This window comes from Heliconius melpomene, chromosome 17 (genome assembly GCF_056956725.1).
Source record: "Heliconius melpomene rosina isolate 202511_hmr_F chromosome 17, ASM5695672v1, whole genome shotgun sequence".
NCBI classification, from domain to species: Eukaryota; Metazoa; Arthropoda; class Insecta; order Lepidoptera; family Nymphalidae; genus Heliconius; species Heliconius melpomene.
Window position 1 is genome coordinate 7606345 of NC_140405.1, and position 22941 is coordinate 7629285.

General features: G+C 32.1%; 2 protein-coding genes across 2 annotated transcripts in view; one reads left to right on the plus strand and one right to left on the minus strand.

Moving 5' to 3' along the window:
* Ac13E (Adenylyl cyclase 13E) lies at positions 1 to 15448 on the plus strand. Its single transcript, XM_085200438.1, has 8 exons — positions 1 to 198; positions 1085 to 1449; positions 1831 to 2837; positions 3125 to 3379; positions 3452 to 3805; positions 8363 to 8742; positions 9660 to 9851; positions 11115 to 15448. The coding sequence occupies exons 2-8, from the start codon at positions 1163 to 1165 to the stop codon at positions 12927 to 12929; spliced, it is 4290 nt and encodes a 1429-aa protein (XP_085056564.1). The 5' UTR covers positions 1 to 198; positions 1085 to 1162; the 3' UTR covers positions 12930 to 15448.
* Positions 15445 to 22941, minus strand: part of LOC146530112 (gamma-aminobutyric acid receptor subunit alpha-2) — a 21853-nt gene continuing 14356 nt past the window's right edge. Inside the window, exons 5-11 of the mRNA XM_085200440.1 lie at positions 22460 to 22542; positions 21746 to 21880; positions 19650 to 19777; positions 19074 to 19259; positions 18364 to 18495; positions 17874 to 18054; positions 15445 to 16555 (exon numbers count right to left, since the gene is read on the minus strand). Coding sequence (XP_085056566.1) covers positions 16392 to 16555; positions 17874 to 18054; positions 18364 to 18495; positions 19074 to 19259; positions 19650 to 19777; positions 21746 to 21880; positions 22460 to 22542 — 1009 coding nt within the window. The 3' untranslated portion in view covers positions 15445 to 16391. The remainder of the gene's footprint in view (positions 16556 to 17873; positions 18055 to 18363; positions 18496 to 19073; positions 19260 to 19649; positions 19778 to 21745; positions 21881 to 22459; positions 22543 to 22941) is intronic.

Genomic DNA, 22941 nt, shown 5'->3' on the forward strand with positions numbered 1-22941 from the left:
GCTTTTCTGTCATATCAGAGTAGTTGATAAAGTAGGCAAAGGTTTGCAAACGATAAACAGCTTCGTAGTTAAATTTGCAATGAAATCACAGAAATTATAATGTTTTTTTTTGTTTTACTGTGCATCAATCGTGTACTATTATAAACTAAGCAGTGCTAGTGGTCAAAGTTAAGAAAATATAACCTTGGTCTGAAAATGGTAAGTGTGTAATTATAAAACAGACCTTTTATACAATTTTATTCACTAGACAAATATTGCATAAAATTAAAATTCATAAAAATAGAGCAGTACAATATAATGTTACTTAGCATATTTGTTTAATGTGTGACAAAAATAAAATATATATAATTATATTTTTATTTCTTTAACTTTATTAATGTAATTTTTAATGTAAAACAAAATCAAACAAAATACAAAAAAGTGTGTATTTGTTGTATTACTTAAAAAAATTAAATGATTATAGCAAAAATAACGTTTGATTTAGCAAAAAGTAATTGAATATCTACAAAGTATCATTAATTATTATTTTTATTTTTCACATATGTTTATTTATATTATAGATTATCATGGTATATTATGGCATAATAAATATTTAAATAATCTATTTAGAAAACTTGATATAAATACTTATATATGTAGGTATAATAAATATTGTCGTCCTTAAATTATGTGAGGCAATAGTTTAACATCTGACTGAAATGTGACTGTTGTGAATACCCCTCTATTGAGGAATGAAAATGAATGATTCTCATTTCCTCTCAGATCAGATAAGAAAAAAGAGAAAACATGGTATTGAAGTCTTGAATGGATTGAAAATTAGCCAGAAAGTAGGATAACAATTGTCTTTACACTAGGTTCTCTCTTTCTACCTTCTTATATGCAGGATACATCATACAAGTTTAAAAAAATTGTTCATCTAGTGCAGAATAGGTTCAAGTTGAAGTAGATTTTTTCTGCTACAGTTTACCCATTAAAAACCTTACAAAAGCCTTATATTAATGTAAGGAGTCCTTGAAAATATGGTTATGATTAACTAATGAATAAAGGTTTTTTTATTTATATACACCTATTATTCTTTTTATAGAATAAACATAAAGTAAGATAATTTGATGTTTGCTAAAGCAAAAATGGAATGTAATGTGATACAGCAAATAAAAAAACAATGAGTGCTCAAGGTGGATGTGTTGCTTGTAATGATGAGTCTGAACAGTTTGATGTCAAACATGACGCTGATTGTTCTGAAGGAGAAGATGCTCAAATTCGTTTGGCGCCACATGTACAGGCATACTTGGCACATAATAACAAAACAACAAATTGTTGTGGCTTCGCAATACCAATTGCATTTGAAAGAGCTGCCCCTGGTACCTGGTGGAATCCACGATTCGATTCTAAGATTTTGGAAGGACAATATAGAAGTAGCTCTTTTAGACAGATAAGATTAAGATTCAGGTTAGAACGAACATATACATTTATGGTCTGCAACCATAAAATAAAACCCACTCTATTTTTATTATATTGTATCAATCATAGTTGTTGCTGGTGATTCATAAGATAAAAATATATTTAAGTATTGTTAAGCTATATTGGAATATAGAGAATGAGAAAAGGAATGCAAAAAATATGACATAATAATGCTAGGCTTCTCAATTAATATTTAGTAGCTAATGAATTACCAGTTTTTATGTAATAACTCAATGTGGGCCTTATTTTATTTGAGTGTACTTGTATATTTTATATTTGGCTTGCTACCATTTCATTTGTTTAAATAGCTATAATATACACATTTTTTTATTTTTCTTAATGTATTAAGTGTCGTTATTTTCTTTTCAGATTTGCACTTTTGTACATTTTGATATTTTCTATATCGTGGTTTATCTACTTTGTGGTTCTTGGCTTAAATGGTGTGACTGTAAAATGGCAGTTTCTGTGTTCTATATTTGCCGGTGTCCTTGTTATAACAAGTGTAATGCTATTCGTTACCTTTACAAATGTTTACAAAGTATACACCTCCAAGCTATCTTTAATTATGGCACTCGCTCTGTGTACTCTAAGCCTTTCTCTAGTAACATTGACCACACAGCTTGAAGATGACTTTTCTCAATCGGCTGATATTAGTCAATCGGGACATTTTACTATGTGTATTGAAATTCTATTGATTATTTATACTCTGACGCCACTACCCCTGTTTGTATGTGTTGTCATTGGAATCGTGTACTCAATGGTGTTTGAAGTGTTGAACATCATTTTGCACTTATCTGAACAAGATTGGCAATTCCCAGGAATGTTTGTAAGAATTTTGCTCCAACTATGTGTGCACATTATTGGCGTACATATTTATTTAATGACATTTGTTAGAATGCGGGGCACGTTTATGAAAGTAGGTCAGAGCCTGCTCGTGAGGAGGCAGCTGGAAATGGAAAAGCAATTAAAGGAAAAAATGATCCATTCTGTGATGCCACCGAAACTCGCCAGTTGGTTAATGGAAGAACAAGTTTTAGAAACGGAAACCAGTTTCAAAACTCACGATCCTTTAAATCCGCGAACTTCAAACCCTGGGGCGTCGGACATTAAATCATTATTTAGACCTTTTAATATGAGTTCGATGGATAATGTTAGCATTCTTTTTGCTGATATTGTTGGTTTTACGCGAATGTCTAGTAACAAAGGTGCTGAGGAATTAGTAAATATATTGAATGATTTGTTTGAAAAATTTGATGAATTGTGTTTGGTGCATGGATGCGAGAAAATATCTACTTTGGGGGATTGCTACTATTGCGTGTCCGGCTGTCCGGAACCCAGACCTGACCATGCAACTTGCTGCGTGGAAATGGGCCTCGGTAAGCACTTATAGAAAATGATTTTGTACATAATGTATATATTAGGCATTTATTTTCATATTTTTATATTATCATTATTGTAAGCTTAGCTATCAAATGCTAAAGCTTTATACTGTGCGAAAGTAAATGAATAAGAAGATTTAATGTTAGTTAACAATTTATATTTCTAGCGTGTCCTGCTCAAGCAAAGTTTTTTATAAAGTTTAATTGTATACAAGGAAGTTTAATAATACTTATAAAACACATAAATAAATAGGAAATTAATTTATATGAAGTAAATATTTTAGGTATGATTGATGCAATACAAGAGTTCGACAGGGAACGTAACGAAGGTGTCAACATGAGAGTGGGTGTACATACGGGAACAGTACTGTGTGGCATTGTCGGTACACGAAGATTCAAATTCGATGTTTGGAGTAACGATGTGACATTTGCCAATAAAATGGAATCCACAGGAAAACCTGGACGCGTTCACATTTCCGAAGAGACTAGTAAATTTCTTGGAGGCTCTTACGTGCTAGAGGAGGGAGATGAAGTTTTCGGTATGTAAATACCAATTACATTCGCATGCTGGTATTTAGCTACCTTTTACTAATGTGCCCTTAAATGTTTAGGTCATAAAACCTACTTCATTGAAAGTCGACAAATGAGTTCTCCATACGACCACGAGAAATGTGTCACTCCCACCAATCCAGTCAGTCTCCGGCTCATTATATCCCCCGCAGTGTCTCCTCAATCCGTTTTGTCGTTCAATCATTCAACTGCACCGGTCAAACATAGCGAAGTAGATGAAAAACGCAATAAGAAGGATCATAAAAATACAAACAATTTCCTATCCCCGAGCCCTTTTAATTTTCGTAACAAAGCTAGCTCTTTGCCGAGCATATTGGATTCAGATACAGAAATAGACGAAAAGAAAGGTTTCCCAGAAAGGAGCGACAATTCCTCTAAGAGCCCGACGTCAGTAGGTAAGTAAGTTTTTATTTTAAACCTAAATACTTACATAGTCGGGAGCTAGTAGTGGCGCAGGGGCACAAACGTGCGACTATAAATGCGACAGGTTATTAGATACTAATCGATTTGGTTTTTTTTATTATTATTTTTTGTTTTAATTTATAGTATCGCTGATCATCATTTAATCGTGTTTATAAATTAAATTTAAAAAAATAAAAATACTTATATTACTGTCAAATATGACCAAATATTTGTTGCCCATTACTTGTATATAAATATCAATATCAAAAATATAAATAAACCATTAGTTCTAAATATTTATCGTCAATTCCTGCATAATTGAGGGGATAATATATCGCAAGAGCGGATAAGGCTACTGGTTTTTGTTGTCATAAATTAATTGTTCATAATATAGACTAAGCCACAGTTTTATTTATTAAATGTCTTAGTTATCAGTACAAGACATTACTCACAGATAAGATATGAGGCTCTTAATTACTTGAAGGTGATGCTCCCAAAGCATCACGACACTATAAATGCTTTAAAATAAGAAATAACGCAATAGATGTATTTGAAGTTTATTTTTCATAATATTAATAATATTGTCTAGGTGCCACCAGTACGACCTAACCTAAATAAGTTTAAAAATTTATACGCATAATAAAAAAAAATTAAACTTACTTCGATTTATGTCCTATAGAGTAGTGCTCGTGTAAGGTTTGCTATATTTTTGCTTTACAACTCGTGATAAATCGGAAATTACCAATTTTATTAAAGATCCATCTTAAATGATAGCAATGACCGTGAACTATAAAGTTCTTATTGTTTTCCAGCTGTTTTATGTTATCTTGTTCTAAGAAGAAACGATAAAGATTCAATGTTCCATTAGGCTAAGATAAAAATATCATGATTTTTATTTATAAGTGTTGATACTGGTTGTAACGATTTTCTATTAAGGTAAATGTACGGGAGTTCGGCAGTTTAAGGCTCTCATAACTTTAAACTATTGTAAATACATTATTAAAGGTTATATGAATTTGCAAATTTTAGTGTGATCAAAGTGGGTCTTTTGGCAGTAATTTAATGTGTGAATTATGCGGTTTAACTTAACCTTAATTTTTATATTAATTTATTTGTGGACCTCTAATTTGAACCCTACTTCGTGATAAAATTTAGCTCTGTTTCTAACTTCGTGAGTTTGTGTCCCCTATTTCGGGTCACAAGTTTTTACCTCGCAAGTGAGGTTTTATAATAAAAAAAATTAACGCCTTTATTGGTTTGGATTGTAAAGAATTTGTAAATAAAAAAAAATAGGTAGATAAGCTTAACGACATTAAAACTTTCATAAAAAAAAAAAATCAAATTAAATCATCTTCACGCTGTATCCCGCACACAGCAGGATAGGCCTAGGTAGGTAGGTAGGTAGATAGGTAGGTAGGTAGATAGGTAGGGACCTAGTGTTTTTAAAACACTCCGTTCCCCACTTTCTGCGGAATTCCGGAGTCACAGCATGTTAAGTGGCACAACTCAACGCCGTGCTTTGCCTGAAATATAAATTTAAATAAATATTTTCTATTTTCTATACTATTCCTATTTTTATCTCCTGGAGTGGGGATCGAACCCACAACCAGTCGGTTTTACAGTCACACTTTGTACTCCTGCGCCACGAGTAGCCCCAACTTTTATAATTTACAAATTATATAAGCTCAGTTTTAAACTACATTTTTGAACGTTTATATATTTTTTTTATAAAAAATATATAAAAAAACTCAAAATTCAAGTTAAATTTTTTGAAGCTAGGTATGCCAGTTTATAGAACTATATATTTTCGCAACCAGTTTGTACGGCGTTTTTTGTTTAGTAGGTATATATTATATTCCTGAAAAATTCTTGAAAAAATAAAAAGATCTTTATTTAGACTTATAACAAGACTAAGATAAACACTATTAACAAAGACAAAGAAGTCAATGTGCTGATTTTACGTAGATTTATTTGTCACGAAGTTAGAGAAAATAATGAAATGTAGGGGATCTTATTTCGTGTTACTGATTTTAGTAACTTCCGCAGTTCTGTTTATTCAGTATTTTTTACATTATGTAAAGTAATCATTAACAACCACGTATATTCGATAAAATACACAAAAATAAATTATAAAGGTTGATTAAAAAATAAAATTACATTGGCAGTACCTATACGAATTTAGCTTAAAATTACCAATTCAGGTTACCTTTAAAATAGTAATATAGAAATTTAAGTGGACAAAACATATACCGAATTTCGATCACGAGAAACTTTAATAAATACAGTAACTGATTTTAAGCTTTAAATTTAAATTATCTTAGTTATAACATAAATATAAATTTATTAAAAAGTATCTAAGATTTCCCTAATTCGGTAGTAACACGAAATAGCGGACACTTGATAAATAAAATGTCTGCTATTTCGTGAATCGATTTATTGCAATTTTAAAAGAATTTTATGCTTCCATCTATTTTTTTTTTCAATAAAATGTTTAATTATAGAATACAAAAAAGCATATATTCAATGTTTTATTCGAATAACTTACCTTTGTCTTTCTACAACCTTAAGAAATTCTTACCCTAGTCTTACGGTCGCAAGCATCGCAGACACGTTACAATGCAGTTTGTAGCCAACTCTGCGTTTAAAATGTCGCTATACGCTCAATTTTATCATTAAAATATTGTTACTTAGTTTTTAGACAGTTGAAAGTATAAAGATTATATAACAATATATAGTTTCCGTAAATAATACTTAAATTGCTTATTATTTTTGCCAGAAGCAAAACTCACGAAACCACGTACTATCACGAAGTTACCGTCACTTACCTTATATGTACATACATATATAATAAAAAATTATTTTATTATCAACACAACCATTTATGAATTATTTATGTATCATTCTTTAATTTGTAAAATTCTATCCGCAATTTCTTTTTAAATTGTCATGTAGGTAATAAAAATCAAAGTATGTAACAAAAATTACATAATTACTGATCGAAGGAAATTAAGAAATTATGCGCGTTATTCCGTTTCCGTCCATTTTAGAAACGGTACGTTAAAATCTATTGCTACATTTTTTTCTAAGTAAGGCAAATAATGTTCTTTTATTAAAATACTAGCGGACGCGCGCAGCTTCGCTTGCTTATTTAGAGGTGAATTCTAATAAACGATAAAACATGTGTTCAATAAAATATTTTTAAGATTTCAAATTTTATAAAAATCGGTGGCGATTTTAAAAAAAATATTTACAAACTTTCAACCCCTTATTTGCGCCCTTAGGGGGAGAATTCTAGAAAACGATGAAACACGTGTTCGATTAAATACTTTTAAAAATCTAAATTTCAAATTTTATAAATATCGGTGCTGATTTCATTTTTTTTCCTTAGAAACTTTCAACCCCTATTTCACCCCTTTAGGGTTAAAATTTTTCAAAATCCCTTCTTAGTGGATGTCCAGATTACGTAAGTAAACATCTGTCCAAATTTCACGTTTCTACCTGATGGTACACGCGGTTACGGCTGTGCGCGCGTCTTACCTCAGTCAGTGAGGACAAGTCCTTTTATATATATAGACAAGTCCTTTTATATATATAGATTATATTTGCTCAACTGTGAATCGAATCTCCAACCATTACGTGTGCACTTAGAAACTTTGCAGTTACATCACTGTTTCATCATTTACATTATTATCATATTGTTTAAAATAACATATCGAAATCTGTTCCAAAGTGTATGTTTCATTTAACATACCCACATTTCTATTAGCGGCGCGTCAAAATTATTCATATGCATTATAGTTCCAGTAACACTCGTGTGCTAAGTGATTGTTCGATAAATAGTTTGTTCAAACAATATCTGTCCACTCATGACTTATGAAGTTATGACGAATAAGATAAACAACAAGTAGTTTTGATGGCAACGACGATTCTTTTAATATATTATTATATATGTGTTTATGGCTACTTTCTACTGTCGTTCTCGTAATGTAATTTACACTTCTTATAAAATTGTAGTTCACGTCTATTTGGCTTTTAAATTTTTATCGATTTTTTTGTATGTTACTATATGCTACTTTAATATTAAAAATACTGATATTTTTTACTGGTTTCGAGAATAGCTACCTATATTTTCTATTCGTTCGATCACCCACCATGCTACTTTTTTGTATAATTAAAACCAATATACATCATTAGCTTTTTTGTCTTCTTCGTAAAGTAGGTACATTTCAAAATAAAAAGTAAATCTATTAGAAGATGGATATCATCAATTCATGTATATAAAATAAACAAATATACCATTAGAAGATACATATAATTACTTACTCATTAATATACAAAAAGCTATAAAAAAATTTAATGGCCCAATGTGTTGATCGCGTGAACTCCTCGTGATACGGTGTGAAGTAGCTTTTGTATACATATATTAAAAATAATGTAGTTATTTCTGCCAAATATATTGAAATTAGGGTATCGTTTTAAAAAAAAATATGCTTGCTTTTATGATATTTGATAAAAAATATACTGTAACAGATAAACTACTTGCATTCCAGGTAGCTGCGGTAAATATACTAACAGACTAAAAAACTGGAAAGTTCCTAAATTCTTGAGGAAACACTCGGACACACCTTTGCATGAATTTAAAAAACGAGAGTTAAGCGACAAAACTATACATTTCGTGGAACGAGGCGAGAATGTCGTTCCATCGAACAACGGCTACCACCAAGTGCCTATAGTGATAGAATCTCAGGATAATAAGTCCAGGCCTCTACAAAGTAGTAGTAAGCTAAATATTCCTAATAATCAAGAAATGGTATCTTTTGAAAGAGAGATCATTGATATTCGCTCGTATTTGAGTCAATCTAGAAGTAATATGTCGCCTTTCGCTAGAAGTAGCAGCTATAGATCCCAGTATGGCAGGCCGAATATAGAGGTTAGTATTACACACTATGTAGTTATTAGTAGGTACAAACACAGGAACGAGGTATGTAGATGATTCTTTATAAAAATTTTAGACTAAATTGTATTTCATAGTAGTTTCAGTATGTTGCGAAACACTAGCAAATTCTAATATTAACGCTCGGTAATGCCGATATCGGATCTCCCACCAAGTAGTGCTCGTAGATCAATCTCTAATCTTCATAACCTGTTTACGTCTGCACAGTTATTTATTTTTGTTATAAATAATAACACGCGCAGTCGATGTCTACATTTAAAAAGCACTATCTATACTTTAAAAATGTGCTAAATAATAAAGAATAATTTAGGTCATCGTGGCTATTTCACATAGTGCTTGAATTTAAACGAAATAGTTATGGGTTCGCATTCGGGTGCAGGAATTGTTCTCATTTCTCGCTCTGGCAAGATATGTGCAGCTTTGAATTTCGATTCTGACACTTGATACAGAATGTCGGTTCGGTTCGGTTCTTTATTTATGGCGCTTCGAGCGTGCCAGTTGAGCACTATTCACTTCGCCAATGTCACGTTGTATGGAGAACAAAGAATGTCTAAAGTTCGGGCGAAAAGTAAAGACTGGAACGTCTTGACACTAGGTGGTCTTTGCCTACTCTCTTTTTGGAAAAATTGCACAGATAATGATATACCTATTATGTTACATTTGTTACATTGACAGTGAAAATGAACTTCTTGATTTTTTTTATTGAATTATGTTCAACGGAGTTATTTATATTATTGATTGTTAAGCTTTCGGACATTACAATATTAAAATAGTATGGAATATTGAATATTATATATTTATCTACATGTGAGAGAACGGGTCTTAACACTAGGTTTTCTTTGCCTTTATATGTGGGAAAAAGTGCGAAGCTACAAAATTTGATAATCCCACAGGTGCCAGTTTGTAGGGCTCGTAGCTCAACACTAACCACCCAAGAGTTAATTCGGCCGAAGGATCGCAAGTTGAACCTCCCGCTGCCGTCGCCACGCCCTCACGACGACGTTATCAGCCTCTGCCCCTCAGTCAACAGTCGCAAGGACTCCGGAATAAGAAGTACTAGCAGAAGATCTAGTATACAACAACAGGTTTGTTTGTTTCTGGTTTCTTTTACGTTCCATCTCAAAAAATGTTATTTATATTTTGAGGCCTTAGTTGCGCAGGGGCACAAGCGTACCAATTAACTAAATGCACTGTTTTTCTTTTTTTAGGTTTCGCGTTTTATTACTAGGGCTAATTACGTATCCGGAATCAATACGCTTTTCCACATCTATTTCGTATCTTTCATGTTGACTTCACAACACACTTCCGAAATATAGCACCTCATTCACTTGTTCCAATATATTTACACTAAAGTTACACTCCTTTGTTTTACAGAGAGTGGAGTGATAAATATATTAAAAAACCCCGAAATTTCTTTTTTCTTTATTTTAATTGTATTCTTATTATTATTGTTTGGAATTATTATTATTTTCGAAATTTAATTTCAATTGTTCATTTGCTACTTAAGTAGTATATTAATATCTGTGCACTTGTGTTTTACGCTTTAGTATATTATCGTTCATACAAGACTAAATGAAAAGATCTATGCGAAATTGTTGAGTATATGGAAAATATTGGATACAAGAAAAATATAGAAACAAGTCAATTTTAGTAGTACAGTGTATTGTGATTTAGAGTGCATAATAATTTGAAAAGTCTTCAGTACTGTAGTATGAAAAAGTGTATATTTTATTTATAGTTTTAATTATATTTATAATACCGAAAAATAATTTAAACCGTTTGAGTGACAAAAGAATATAAATAAATGGGTATCTAATGGTCTGCTTAAATAATGTACGTTGGGTTCCGCCAGCCTCCATGACGTATATTAATTGAGGAATTATCACTAGTTTTTACCTTACAGAATTCGTGATATGCCTGTTAGTTATTATGTTTAATTTATTTTTACCTATTTATTATATAAATTTTGAGGTAATAGCAATTATATAAGTAGTACCGATTATTATATATTTTGAAAGACATTTCGATGATTACTAGAGCAATACAATTCTAATGAGTTGCTAAGTGAATTTTCCCATTTCTGTAATGTTTCATCTATCTAAAATCTTAATGCATGTTCAACTAGCGACGTGTTTTGATATGTCAAAAATATATGAAGGCGGTTCCTTCAAACGAGTTATTACTTTCATTTGCGCATAAAACATCCGGATGCTATACGCCTTTTGAAATATTTTAAACAAGAAACGAGCCATGTTACATCGTAAAATGTTTTCAATCAAAATAGTTTATATTTACGTAAACAGCATCAAAGTCAGTTATTTTGTATAACATTACATATTTAATTTCAGATATTCGCTCTCAACCATGCATTAGCAACGTCTCAAGCGGATATGATGCAACACCGAGTCTCCGGTTATTATACGTCGAGTCAGTCTTCTGTAAATGAAATACCTTCTAGAAGTAGGCTACCTCCCCCACTGAATGAGGAACAGGTTCAATCTCTGCAAAAATTAAGGAAGCAATCTGATCTTCAGTTAATACGGTGCGTTCAAGACAATGCTCGGTCGGGAGTTAATTATTTCGTGCAGCCGCCATTAAACAGATTTACGTTGTTTTTTAAAATACCGGAAATGGAGCAACACTATAGAGACAAAGCGCACAGGAGTGACGACTGTGAAGACTTCCCTCCTACTCTAACTACGTCGCGTTTCAACACAGCGTTAGATATTCTCGTATCGGCCATCATATTTTTGGCTGTATCCGCATCGATATTAATTTTGTATAACGAATGGCGATATACGATAGGTTGGTTTGTATTTTTCATCTTCATCGAGGCCCTCGCTATGACTTTATGTATTTATAGACATTATTTGAAATGGAAGGCGAAACACGATCCCCACGAACTGACGGATACCATGAGGAAGTCGGTTAAGATATTTAGAAAACTGTCAGATTGGTATCCCTGGCACCTCTCCGGCAGCTTGTTAATTAGTTTACCTATACTAGCTATACTTATAAACTTTTCTTGCCAAAACACAACTATGACAATTCTTAGGGGCGGTCAATCTTTATATGTGTATCTTTTATATGTAAGCATTGTCCACTTTTGTAATTTCACTCAAATGAGTTGGCTGGTGAAAAACTCTTTGGTTACCATCTATGCTGGCTTATTCCTATTTTTCGCTGTTTTCGGATGCCACGAAGCCAACGCTCAGTTACTATCTAGCGTTATTACATTAAACCCACAAGTACTTGCTCAAAATATATCTTTATTTGATATGGTTAACGATACTTTTGAAGATTTTATCAATAATGGTACAGGAAAGTTTCAAGGTGTACACCACAAAATGCATCTGAACGAATTGTATTTAGACGTCGCTTTACTTCTCATACTAGTGTGGTTCCTTAACAGGGAATTCGAAATAAGCTACAGGTTGAGTTTTTATAGCAACGTCGTCGCAAATCGTGATAAGCAAAGAGTACAAAACATGAGAAACCAAGCTGATTGGCTACTGCATAACATTATACCACGCCATGTTGCCGATCAGTTGAAAAATACAGCGAAATATTCAGAAAACCACCGAGATGTTGCCATTATATTTGCAAGTATAGTCAATTTTAACGAAATGTACGACGAGTCGTATTTGAAAGGTAAAGAGTATTTGCGAGTACTCAATGAGTTAATAGCGGACTTTGATGAACTGTTGGAAAGGTCGGAATTTCAACATGTGGAGAAGATTAAAACAATAGGCAGCACTTTTATGGCGGCTAGCGGCTTAAATCCCGGCTTGAGACATTCCTCGCGCGGAACATATGACCATCTTTACCAACTGATGGATTTTGCACTAGAAATGCAAAAAGTTGTCGACAACTTCAATCAGGACTTGCTCGAATTTGATTTTATTCTTCGTATTGGTTATAACTTCGGTGATGTCACCGCTGGGGTAATTGGAACGACTAAGTTGTACTATGATATTTGGGGTGACGCTGTGAACATAGCCTCGAGAATGGATTCTACTGGCGTTGTTAAACGAATCCAGGTGGGTGAGGCTTGTATACCCATTTTATCTGCAAAATACGATTTTGAGCCGCGTGGCAGCGTATATGTTAAGGGAAAAGACGACATGAACGTCTACCTCGTTGTAGATAAGAAAGATGTGTAGAAAGGATATGGAGAAAGTAGAATCTGTGATTTAACTATTTATATTTATACATTAAATAGTGTGTTGATATATTGTAAGATATGAAACGTAATTCTATTTATTGTGTGTTGGGCGTAACCGCTTGTTAGTAATACTCGTACGTAAATAATTATAATAATAATTTATTGTTGAGCTTTATCGTAGTTATTATGGACTACGATTAACTGTTGACATGACTGTACTTTAAACTCCTTGCCACTGTATGGAAATAAGCAAAATGCTTAAATGAAAATATTAACATTATATATAATATAATTATAAAAATCTTCTGTACATAATATGTTTATCTGTGAACAGAATTCTAGTCTGAAAATTGTTTGGTACTATCAGTCCAACTGTTTATTGTGAAATGGCAAATTTATTTAATTAAATTTTACATATACATAATTATTACGTCTCACACGTATAACTAGCTAAAATGTTAATAAAAGTAGTCCTTTAGATATTTTACTTAAAAAAAATTATTTTTTTGTTGCTATGTAAGATGTTTGTTTTTAATCTGCCACGATTAAAAACAAACATCTTATTTATTTTAATTTTTTTACATTATTAAAAATTCAATCAAATATGGGCAATATTAATAGAATGAAGTTTTTAAAGATATTTGAATTAATGAACTATATATTGTGATGTGTGTGTATGTATGTACATATACGTAAGCGAAAATTTTATGATGCTCCGAAAGGTATTTATGCTAATATTATATTAACAATTATTTTTCTTTAAATTGGGATTATTTTTCACTAATATATTTTAAACAAAAGCATACTTAGTGTATCACGTAAAGTTAAAGCGTAAACTGTGAACGCAGGTAAAATGTGCATCCATGTTATTATATGATTTATAAGTTTTAATTACTTTATATGAAATACAAAACTACATACCATGGAGGTCCTTTATTAAAATTTATTTTTTGTGGAAGTAAATACTTTATGACAGTATATTAATTGTTGAACTCTATAAAGGACCCCTTTATTTCCCAATACTAATCAACAACATGAATTTGAATTCTAAAAACTAAGACTAGGTAATTATTGTCTAAGACTTAATAGAGGAAATAAGAAAATATATTTATTTAATCAAATTTCGTAGGAAAAATTTTACATGATGCGGTGATCTATTAATATAACTTAAAAAAATTTATAAATAAAACGAAAATGGCGCAAGTAGCTAAATCAGTTTTATTTAATTGAAAGTCATAATGGAACTTAGTGTTACTTATTTGCCCCCTTATTTATCTGTAATTTTAATAAGCCGTACGGATAATTATAAATATACTAAAATAATTTTGTATCTGTACATGTTTGATACCGGACATCCTCCGAACAACTGATTGTATATTAGTTTAGCGAATAAACTATCTACATTAAAATAATATATAATATATCATGAAGACTTTTAAAATTTTAATTTTGCCATATTAATATTATTATGAAATAAAAACTAATTAAATTAATTAATACAATTCTTTAAATAAATAAAATTTATTGACGAATTTTTGACGAATCTACGTAGATCTTCAGACTTATGATAAAAGCCTTACTATACATTCCATTTGTATTTAAATCCTTGGAATATCTTGTTTGAGCTAAATAAAATAAAATATTAATACAATATAAGGAAACTCTTCGAGCTACTATTTCGCCTTTACCGAATTATAACACCGAGAAAGTAGTTATTGCTTGTATACTTTTATTAATAGATTTGCATGAAAGAATATTGATATATCGGGCCTTGGTAATTTTTGTTCTTAAAAAATGTATATTCATTTTAATTTAATGAGTCTCGAACGCTAAGTAAAAAAATATAATATTTTTTAATATATGCACTGTAATTGTTAGAAAAAATTATCGATTTATTAACGTAACAAAAAGGTGTGATATTACAAGAAAAGAAAAGTCACGATATTATTTACATGTTTAATAATAAATACAAATTTGATATTCTTATATTCATCATATAAAGTGGTTTCATATACTTAATTTCAGCTTTATATAGTAATTAAAGCGTTATAAGCTAACAAAACGAAAATTACCATTGCTCGACAGATAATTAACTGTACAGTACGGCCGACGAGCCGTAGCCGCTAAGTTTAGGCTTTTTAAAGAGAAATCCGAGTAGAAATACTTTCTTCGCTCGGAAGTGAGAACATTTTTAGAATAAACATAAGCAGCTATGTGCAGCTAACTTCAGGGCGGCCATTACTCGTCGACAGTACTATATTCTTAAGTCTATATAAAAAAAAATGGAGTAATCTTATTGTTGGACCAAAATTGAAGTACCCTAAAGGTATTTAATTAGCTCTCTTTACAATATATGTGGTAGCTGTTCTACTCTAAAATATTATTATGACTGTAGTGCTATTTTTATGAACTGCTATGACTTTGTATATAATTATATAATTTTCAATTGTATAATCTTTATATTTTCCAAACACTTAAGCGAATACAATATGTGTGAATAAACCAAGATATTATTTATGTATTATGATTTTATTTCCTTTCCTAATTATTAAAATGTTACATTTTTTTGCTTAAAATTATTAAGTACTAGTATAATTTTTCGTAATGAATATTATTTATAAAAGTGAAATAAAATGTATATGTGCCAGTGATTAATGATAAATAAAGCTATTAAAAATATTTTAAAGCTTTATTTAAATATCATAATTTTATTTAAATTAAAGAATCGGAAACCGGAAAGGATTATCCGTAAATTCAAACGAAGAGAAAACGGACACAGATCCCTTTTAGCATGTAAAGAAACAGCTAACCGTTAATATTGTAGCCGCAGGCAGGTGTATTATTCAATGTTTATTTATTAACCGACTTCTGTAAGAAAAGGAGGTTATTAATTCGACTGTATTTTTTTTTATATTACAAGCCAGTCATGGCGCAGGGGCACAAGCATGTGACTGTAAACGCGACCAGTTGTGGGTTTCATTATCTTGTGGAAATAAAATAATATTTTTCATTTCTTGGCTCTGGTGTCGAGGCAAAGCGTGGCGTTGAGTTCAGTCACTCAACACGCAATGCCTCCAGAATTCGGATCTTGCTACAAAAAAATAAAAAAAATCTTATATTAGAAATTTACAGAAATTTTAATACCAATCAATGCTTTGAAGTTTGGACCTAAGCATGTGCTAAATACAATGTCCCTAATACATGGTAACTTTAGAAATAATTTACCTAATATTGAAAAATGTTGTTTAGGATACTAAATTATTACTAAAAACATTAATTAATTTTAATTTTAAATTATAGATGCTTATAATTTGTTAGTGTACTAAACTTATACAAGAACTTATTAAATACGCAACTAACAGTACAGTGAAGAAAATTAATAATTAATATTATAATAGATACATTAGGTTTGTAAGTATATATTAGAGACATAGTCCGTCCAAAAATATAAGTAATAAGCTTAATGTGAAAGTGTATTAATAGGATTATCGCTCCAAGCAAAGGCGTCGTTGGATAGGGCGTAGACCATCCAGTAAAATAGGTTAAGTAACGCAAAGGACGCCGGAAACAGGATGCGAGCAGCTTTATCAATGTGAGACACACTGTTGATGTGGCCTCGATTACCTGTAATAGGTAAATCTTATACTTAGATTATAGTTATTTAAAAACTATTACTAATATTAGATCTACGATGAAATAAAGAATACATGAACATAAATAAGGAAAGCCTTAAGAAAATATTAGATTTTCTCTTTAGACATTTTTTTATTATTGTTATTTTGAAACTTGATATACTATTATGATATTATGAATTACTGTATCCATACCTATATTATAAATTCGAAAGTAACTCTGTCTGTCTGTCTGTCTGTCTGTCTTTTACGCAATCAGGCCCAAACCGCTAATTCTATTGTGATAAAATACACATATAGAGATACTTGAGGGTCTCGGGATGAACATAGGATACTTTTTTTTCTCAGATTTGTAATATTTTCTATATATATCAATATATTAAATTAATTTGACATGCAATTTATTCCGCCATGTTTATAACAACCGCCGTTGCTAAGCAACGATTTGCAAAGTTTGTTGTTTTAAGAAAACGTCACCCAAAATGAGTTTGCTTAATGCATACATGACGCGCGCCGATATAGATTTGTATACATTAACAAAAATTAGATGATTTCTATAATTTGATAATAAATATAATAGTCACTTTTAGCATTTCACCTAGATTGAAATTATAGTTTACTGTATAACATTGTAATAAATAATTAAGGAGATGTAACTGATTCGAAATGACCTAGCCTACGAGTGGTATAATAGTATGACCGACGCGAACGGGCGCGAACGAGATGACTTTGATGATTTTGTAAATTTTGATATATTTTCGAATTACTGTTAATTTTTATGTAATTATTTGCTGCTTATAATTAATTTATCTCAGTTCGGTTATCTATACCGATGTTATACACTTAAAATATCGTAATTTTAATCATTTGAGATTTTATTTAATATTGTTCGCAAAAATAAATAATTATTTAATATAGAAAAATGTTTAGTACGCGCGCACGGCAAACTTTAGGTACTTTTTCTAATATGAAGAATTTCCTTTAGTTACTTTTACTTCTTTTGTTCGTTCATTTCGGTTACTCAGATATTTTTTCTAATAATAAATCTCCACTAATTATTATTTTTTTAACTTATTTTAACTATTTAGGCTTATATTTTCGCGGGCGTAGCCGCGTCCGGGCCCACTAGTTTTTATATAAAAATTTGTAATTTTATTTATGTTGTAATAGTTCTTTCGGCTAGGTACATTTTAATGATTATTGTCAATTTAGAAACCATAAAATAAAAAGAAATCGACTTTAAAAATTTTACAAACCAATTCTAAAATTAATATTAATAAAGGTTTATGCACGAAAAAAATAAAAATTACCAGCCTCCCTCTGCCTTTGTCGTCTATATTGATCGTCTCCTGCAAGACAATAGAGGAGCTGCCTCCAGCGGGGCACGCGTACCTCCGTCTGCGTCGTGCGCTCCATGGTCAGGCGGACTGACGCCTGCTCCGGCTGGGACACATCGGAGTGTTCTTGGTCATCAGCGGCGGCAGAAAGGCTCTAAAATTAGATATATTAATTAAAAAAAAGGTATTTAGTATCTTTACTTCCTCGCTCTGGCAAAGCGTGGCGTTGAGGTTTTGAAGCATTGGGTCTTAATGAGAACGGAATTCTTATCACCAGGTTCCCAGATTCCCTCTGCCTACCCTGTTTTATACAGGATACAGTGTGAAGCTAAAAAAAAGGAAATATTACATTATGCGATATAAAACTAAATTTTGGCTGAAAAAATGTCAATAAAATTTTGAACAAAACAAAGAAAAGAATTCTAAATATAACAAAAAAATCTACTTAGCCAACAAGACTTACAAAATTATTGCCGGATCTGGCCGAACTGCGTCTACGGACTGCGAGCTGACGCGCAGCGAAAGCGTCTCCTCCGACTTCCTCAATCAAATCCTCCCATTCAGAATCGTCGATCACGATCTCCCCAGATCCAACCTGTTTAAAATTTTAAATGTACAAAACAAACAAAAGCTTAAGACATAGATACAAATAAATTACAATATCCATAACCTTCCATTTTTTTAACATAGTTGGAATAAAACCCGCCAATTTTTAATAAAACAAAAATTATTATTATTAATAGGTATGTTTCCATTGTTAGATTTACAAAAAGTAATTTTCATTAATAAGTAATTGAGGCCCATCATGGCACAGGGGCACAAGCGTGTAAACGTGACAGGTTGTGGGTTCGATTTCCACTCGAAGAAATGAAATATGTAATATTTTCATTGTTCACTCAGGTGTCGAGGCAAAGCGCGGCGTTTAGTGCCTCCAGAATTCACCGTAAAATGGGGAGCAGAGTGCCTTAACATTAGGCTCCCTCCGCCTACCATGTTACATGCGAGATGAGCATTGCCAGATGTTCCGATTTTTAGCCCAAAATGTAAAAGTCCCCAATGGAACAGACATTGTCCCGCTTTCCACGCACTTTACTTTTATAATAAGTTACTAACAATTTCAGAGACAAAAAAATCCGCTTTTCCTCGCGAAAAAACCATTCAAACAATATTTACCTTAGTGAAATAATGAACTCCAGCGAACTCGAGTAAAGTGGCGATGCAATAGAAAAAGCTCATCAACAGGAACCAATCTAAAGCAGTAGCGTACCGCACTTTCGGTAGATCTGTACGCGAGTCCAAGCTGATTGTAGAGAGAGTTAATACTGTTGTAATGCCAAGACCGACGCGGTCGGACGTTGCCTTGAAAATATAGAAAAAATAATATTATTATATACTAGTATAATATTTATCGTTTAGCAGTTTTGTATTGTTAATATGTGGGCACCATGGGCGTATCTAGAAATACTTTTCAGGAGATGTCTTGACTTTAATTTCGTAATAAAGAAGAAGCCTGAAAAAAATCTTCATTTTATCAGGCTCTATTTTATTTTATTAGTAAAAATCAAGGGCGGGCACGGACCCGCCCGGGCACCCGCCCCTTCAATTTCTACGCCCATGTGTATAATTATTTGCAACAAATATTTTCAATGAATAATAAATGAAATTACGATATAAATCTTTATAAAGAAGATACGTACAATTATAATATTTCTGACTTTTACATAATTAGATATAGAAATAGCTAACTACCTCTCGATGTATCCAGAAGGAAACCCACGAAAGAACCACAATTAGAATACAAGGCACGTACACTTGGATGAGAAAATACCCTGTGTGCCGCTGGAGATTGAACGACACTTGGAGTACTGAGAAATCCCCTAAATAAAGAAATAAATAAAATATAATATACACGCCTAATTATTGATATTTATACTGGTCTTTACAAAATAAATAATAAATTTAAAACTAAATAATAATAAGGGAGTTATCGAACCCACAACCAGTCACATACTTTTGCCCCTGCGCTACGACGGGCCTCTATATATTAAGTGGTATTCAAATTTAAAGATACGTTACAACTCTCATGATAGAGTTTACAATTCATATTAAAAACGCAAATTTTCATAAGATCCATTCATATATTATTATGCAAAATTATGAATTAAAAAGAAAAATACTTGTTTATTTATTTCAAATATTTTCTTAAAATTGTAAAGCTCTTTGAAGCGAGTCAGCCGACTTGTATGTCTACAGTAGGTACTGTCGTAGCGCTACATATGACGTAGGGAACTCGCTTTTAAAAGGAAGAAAACTGAAATCATATTTGTAAAGGAAAGTACCTATATGAAGAGTCTTTTCGGAAGGCAATTTAGGTGGAGCGTTAATGTGTCACAAGAAGGAAATATTACATCAGCGAGTCTATTGACTGAATAATCTTCGTACCATACACTTACTTATTTTTTTTTTTCAAATATCTCAAGTAATCAATCGTAATCACCTTCACGCATCTTGCATGCACGTATCCCGCATATAGCAGGATTGGCAGAGGGAACGTTATTAAGTGTAAGCAGCGTTAAGACACTGTTCGCCACTTTTCGCTATTTTTTTCGATGCATTGCGTGTTGAATGGCGGCACTCAACGCCGTGCTTTTGTTTTGGTGCCAGAGCGAAGAAATGAAAATATCAATAAATAAAATAGTTAATTCTCTCGAGTCGGGATCGAACACACAACTATCGCGTTACAGTCACACCTTGTATCCCTGCGCCACGATGGTCATAAAATATTTCGAATTTTAAATAACATCAAAACAAAATACTATTTTGACTTTTGGTTTATTCTAGTATCCTACGTTGCATTTGAAATATTGAAATCGTGTTATAACATCCTGTGAACTGAGGTAAAAATGTGCACATCCAGAGTTTTAGAATCTGTATTTTGTAAAGGGATTTATTTGGCTCAATTTTTGCATATCTCAATCGAAGTGTGGAATCACATTAAGCGTTAAGCGGATAAAGCCTGCTCGCCAGCCAGGGCCGCGATTAGTGGCCTGAAGGCTGTTACGAGAGGCTGCCAACGAGTGCTTTGCCTACCTACGATATTGATAGCGTCAGCATATTTTTAATCTCCCTATATTCCATATTTTATTCGTTCTACCTATAATATTGCATTATATTTATTTCAAGACAAAGAGTAAAAGTAATTTTCTTTCTATTTTCTTGTATTTATCGACCGCAAACCAATCACAGAGGCATTAAGGCCTCAATTATTTCCTATTTGTACGATGAGTTCTTTCACTTCCTTTATCTCTGATATATTTATATGTCAGTCATGTACGAATACAATATTGAGGAATTGATGTTCATTGACAGAGTAATATTTTATATCTAATGACGACTTAGCAAATAATGAGAATATGTTTTCCTCCTTTAACCTCATTTCTGTTTTAATGGACTTATTAATTATCAATAAGGGGTCGTCGTAGTGTAGAGGCACAAGGGTGTGTTCTGTAACGCGACGGTGGTGGGTTCGATCCCCTCTCGAAGAAATGAAATATTATTTATCAATATTTTCATTTCTTCGCTCTACCAAGGCCAAACCCCGGGGTTGAATTCGGCGGAGAGTGGGGAATAGAGTGTCTTAATACTAGGTTCTCTCTGCCTAACCTGCTGTACGGGATATAGCGTGAAGCTGGTTTTATTATTTATAAAAAAGATTGTTAAAAAAATACAAGATTTTTTTAGTCAGAGTTAGCTGTTAACTTTGAAGAGGTATTATTAACAACAACAATAAGCAAGGTGACCTTTGAACAAAAACAAAGTAACCCATTGACATATATACATCTTACCTTCTCTTCTAGTGAATGTGAAGTTTCTATATGGAAAGCTTATAAGGTCAAACTGCGACAAAGTCATGCCTGGGACGAAGTTCACGCTTTGCGAGTTCTGCCATTGGTACACTAACTGTTGGTTGGAGTACGCATCTGAATAAATATTGAAAATATCAATTAAGTATCTATGTATATACATATATTTATATATCTATATACCTTTTTGTATATAAATAAATGCTTTATATCATTTTTAAATTAAGATAATAAGAAGGATTTTATGAAACGGGCTAAATATTTTACTATATATAACGTATATATGTATTTAATTCTATAGGCCTTAACATGTTATATATATTTTTTAGCTTTACGCTGTATCTTGCACACAGTAGGGTAGGCAATGGGAACCTAGTGATAAGACACTCTGTTCCTCATCTTCCGCTAAGGGGAGAACTCAACGCCGCGCTTTGCCTCGATACCAGAACGAAGAAATGTAAATATTAAATATTTCGTCATCATCATCATATCAGGATATTATATTATATCGGTGATTGTAAATCCACATACATACATCGTACCTGAATAGTCCGACATGTTTACCTATAAAAATATAGGTGTTCAGGCATTTGAATGTATTGTAAGCCGATTTGGCATGCTCTGATAACTTCTTACGGCCGTCAGTTTTTCGTAAACGCGAGTGCGGCACATTCTGTGAAACCCTCGAATACTTACAGCTGCCGAGGATGAGCGGACACGACTGGCGATCCATTGGGAAATTTCGGAGCTCCATTGGACATTTTGCTTTAATTGTTAGTCTAAAATATTATTGACAATTTGAATACGTATAGGTACTTCTAACAAATTGTGAATAAATAATTTGCGGTATTTTCATCATATTTCGATACAGAATACCCATTCTTTTGAACAGAATCAAGTATAATTAGTAATAACCGTTATTAAATATAACACCCAAACGAGATTTTCCCTTGGAATTTCTAAATAAAGCAATTTCATGATTACATCGGTCGGCAACCGGAGCGCTAACATTTTTCACACTGCCAATTAAAATGAACGTTGTTTTTAGCGACTAAAAATTAATTATATTTTCGTGTGAGGTATCATTTATTATAATATCTCTATCGACCAGAATAGCCAATAGACCTATCTTTTGCTAGCTCTTTTGTTCTCCTCCTCCTCTAAGCTCCTCTAGGTTT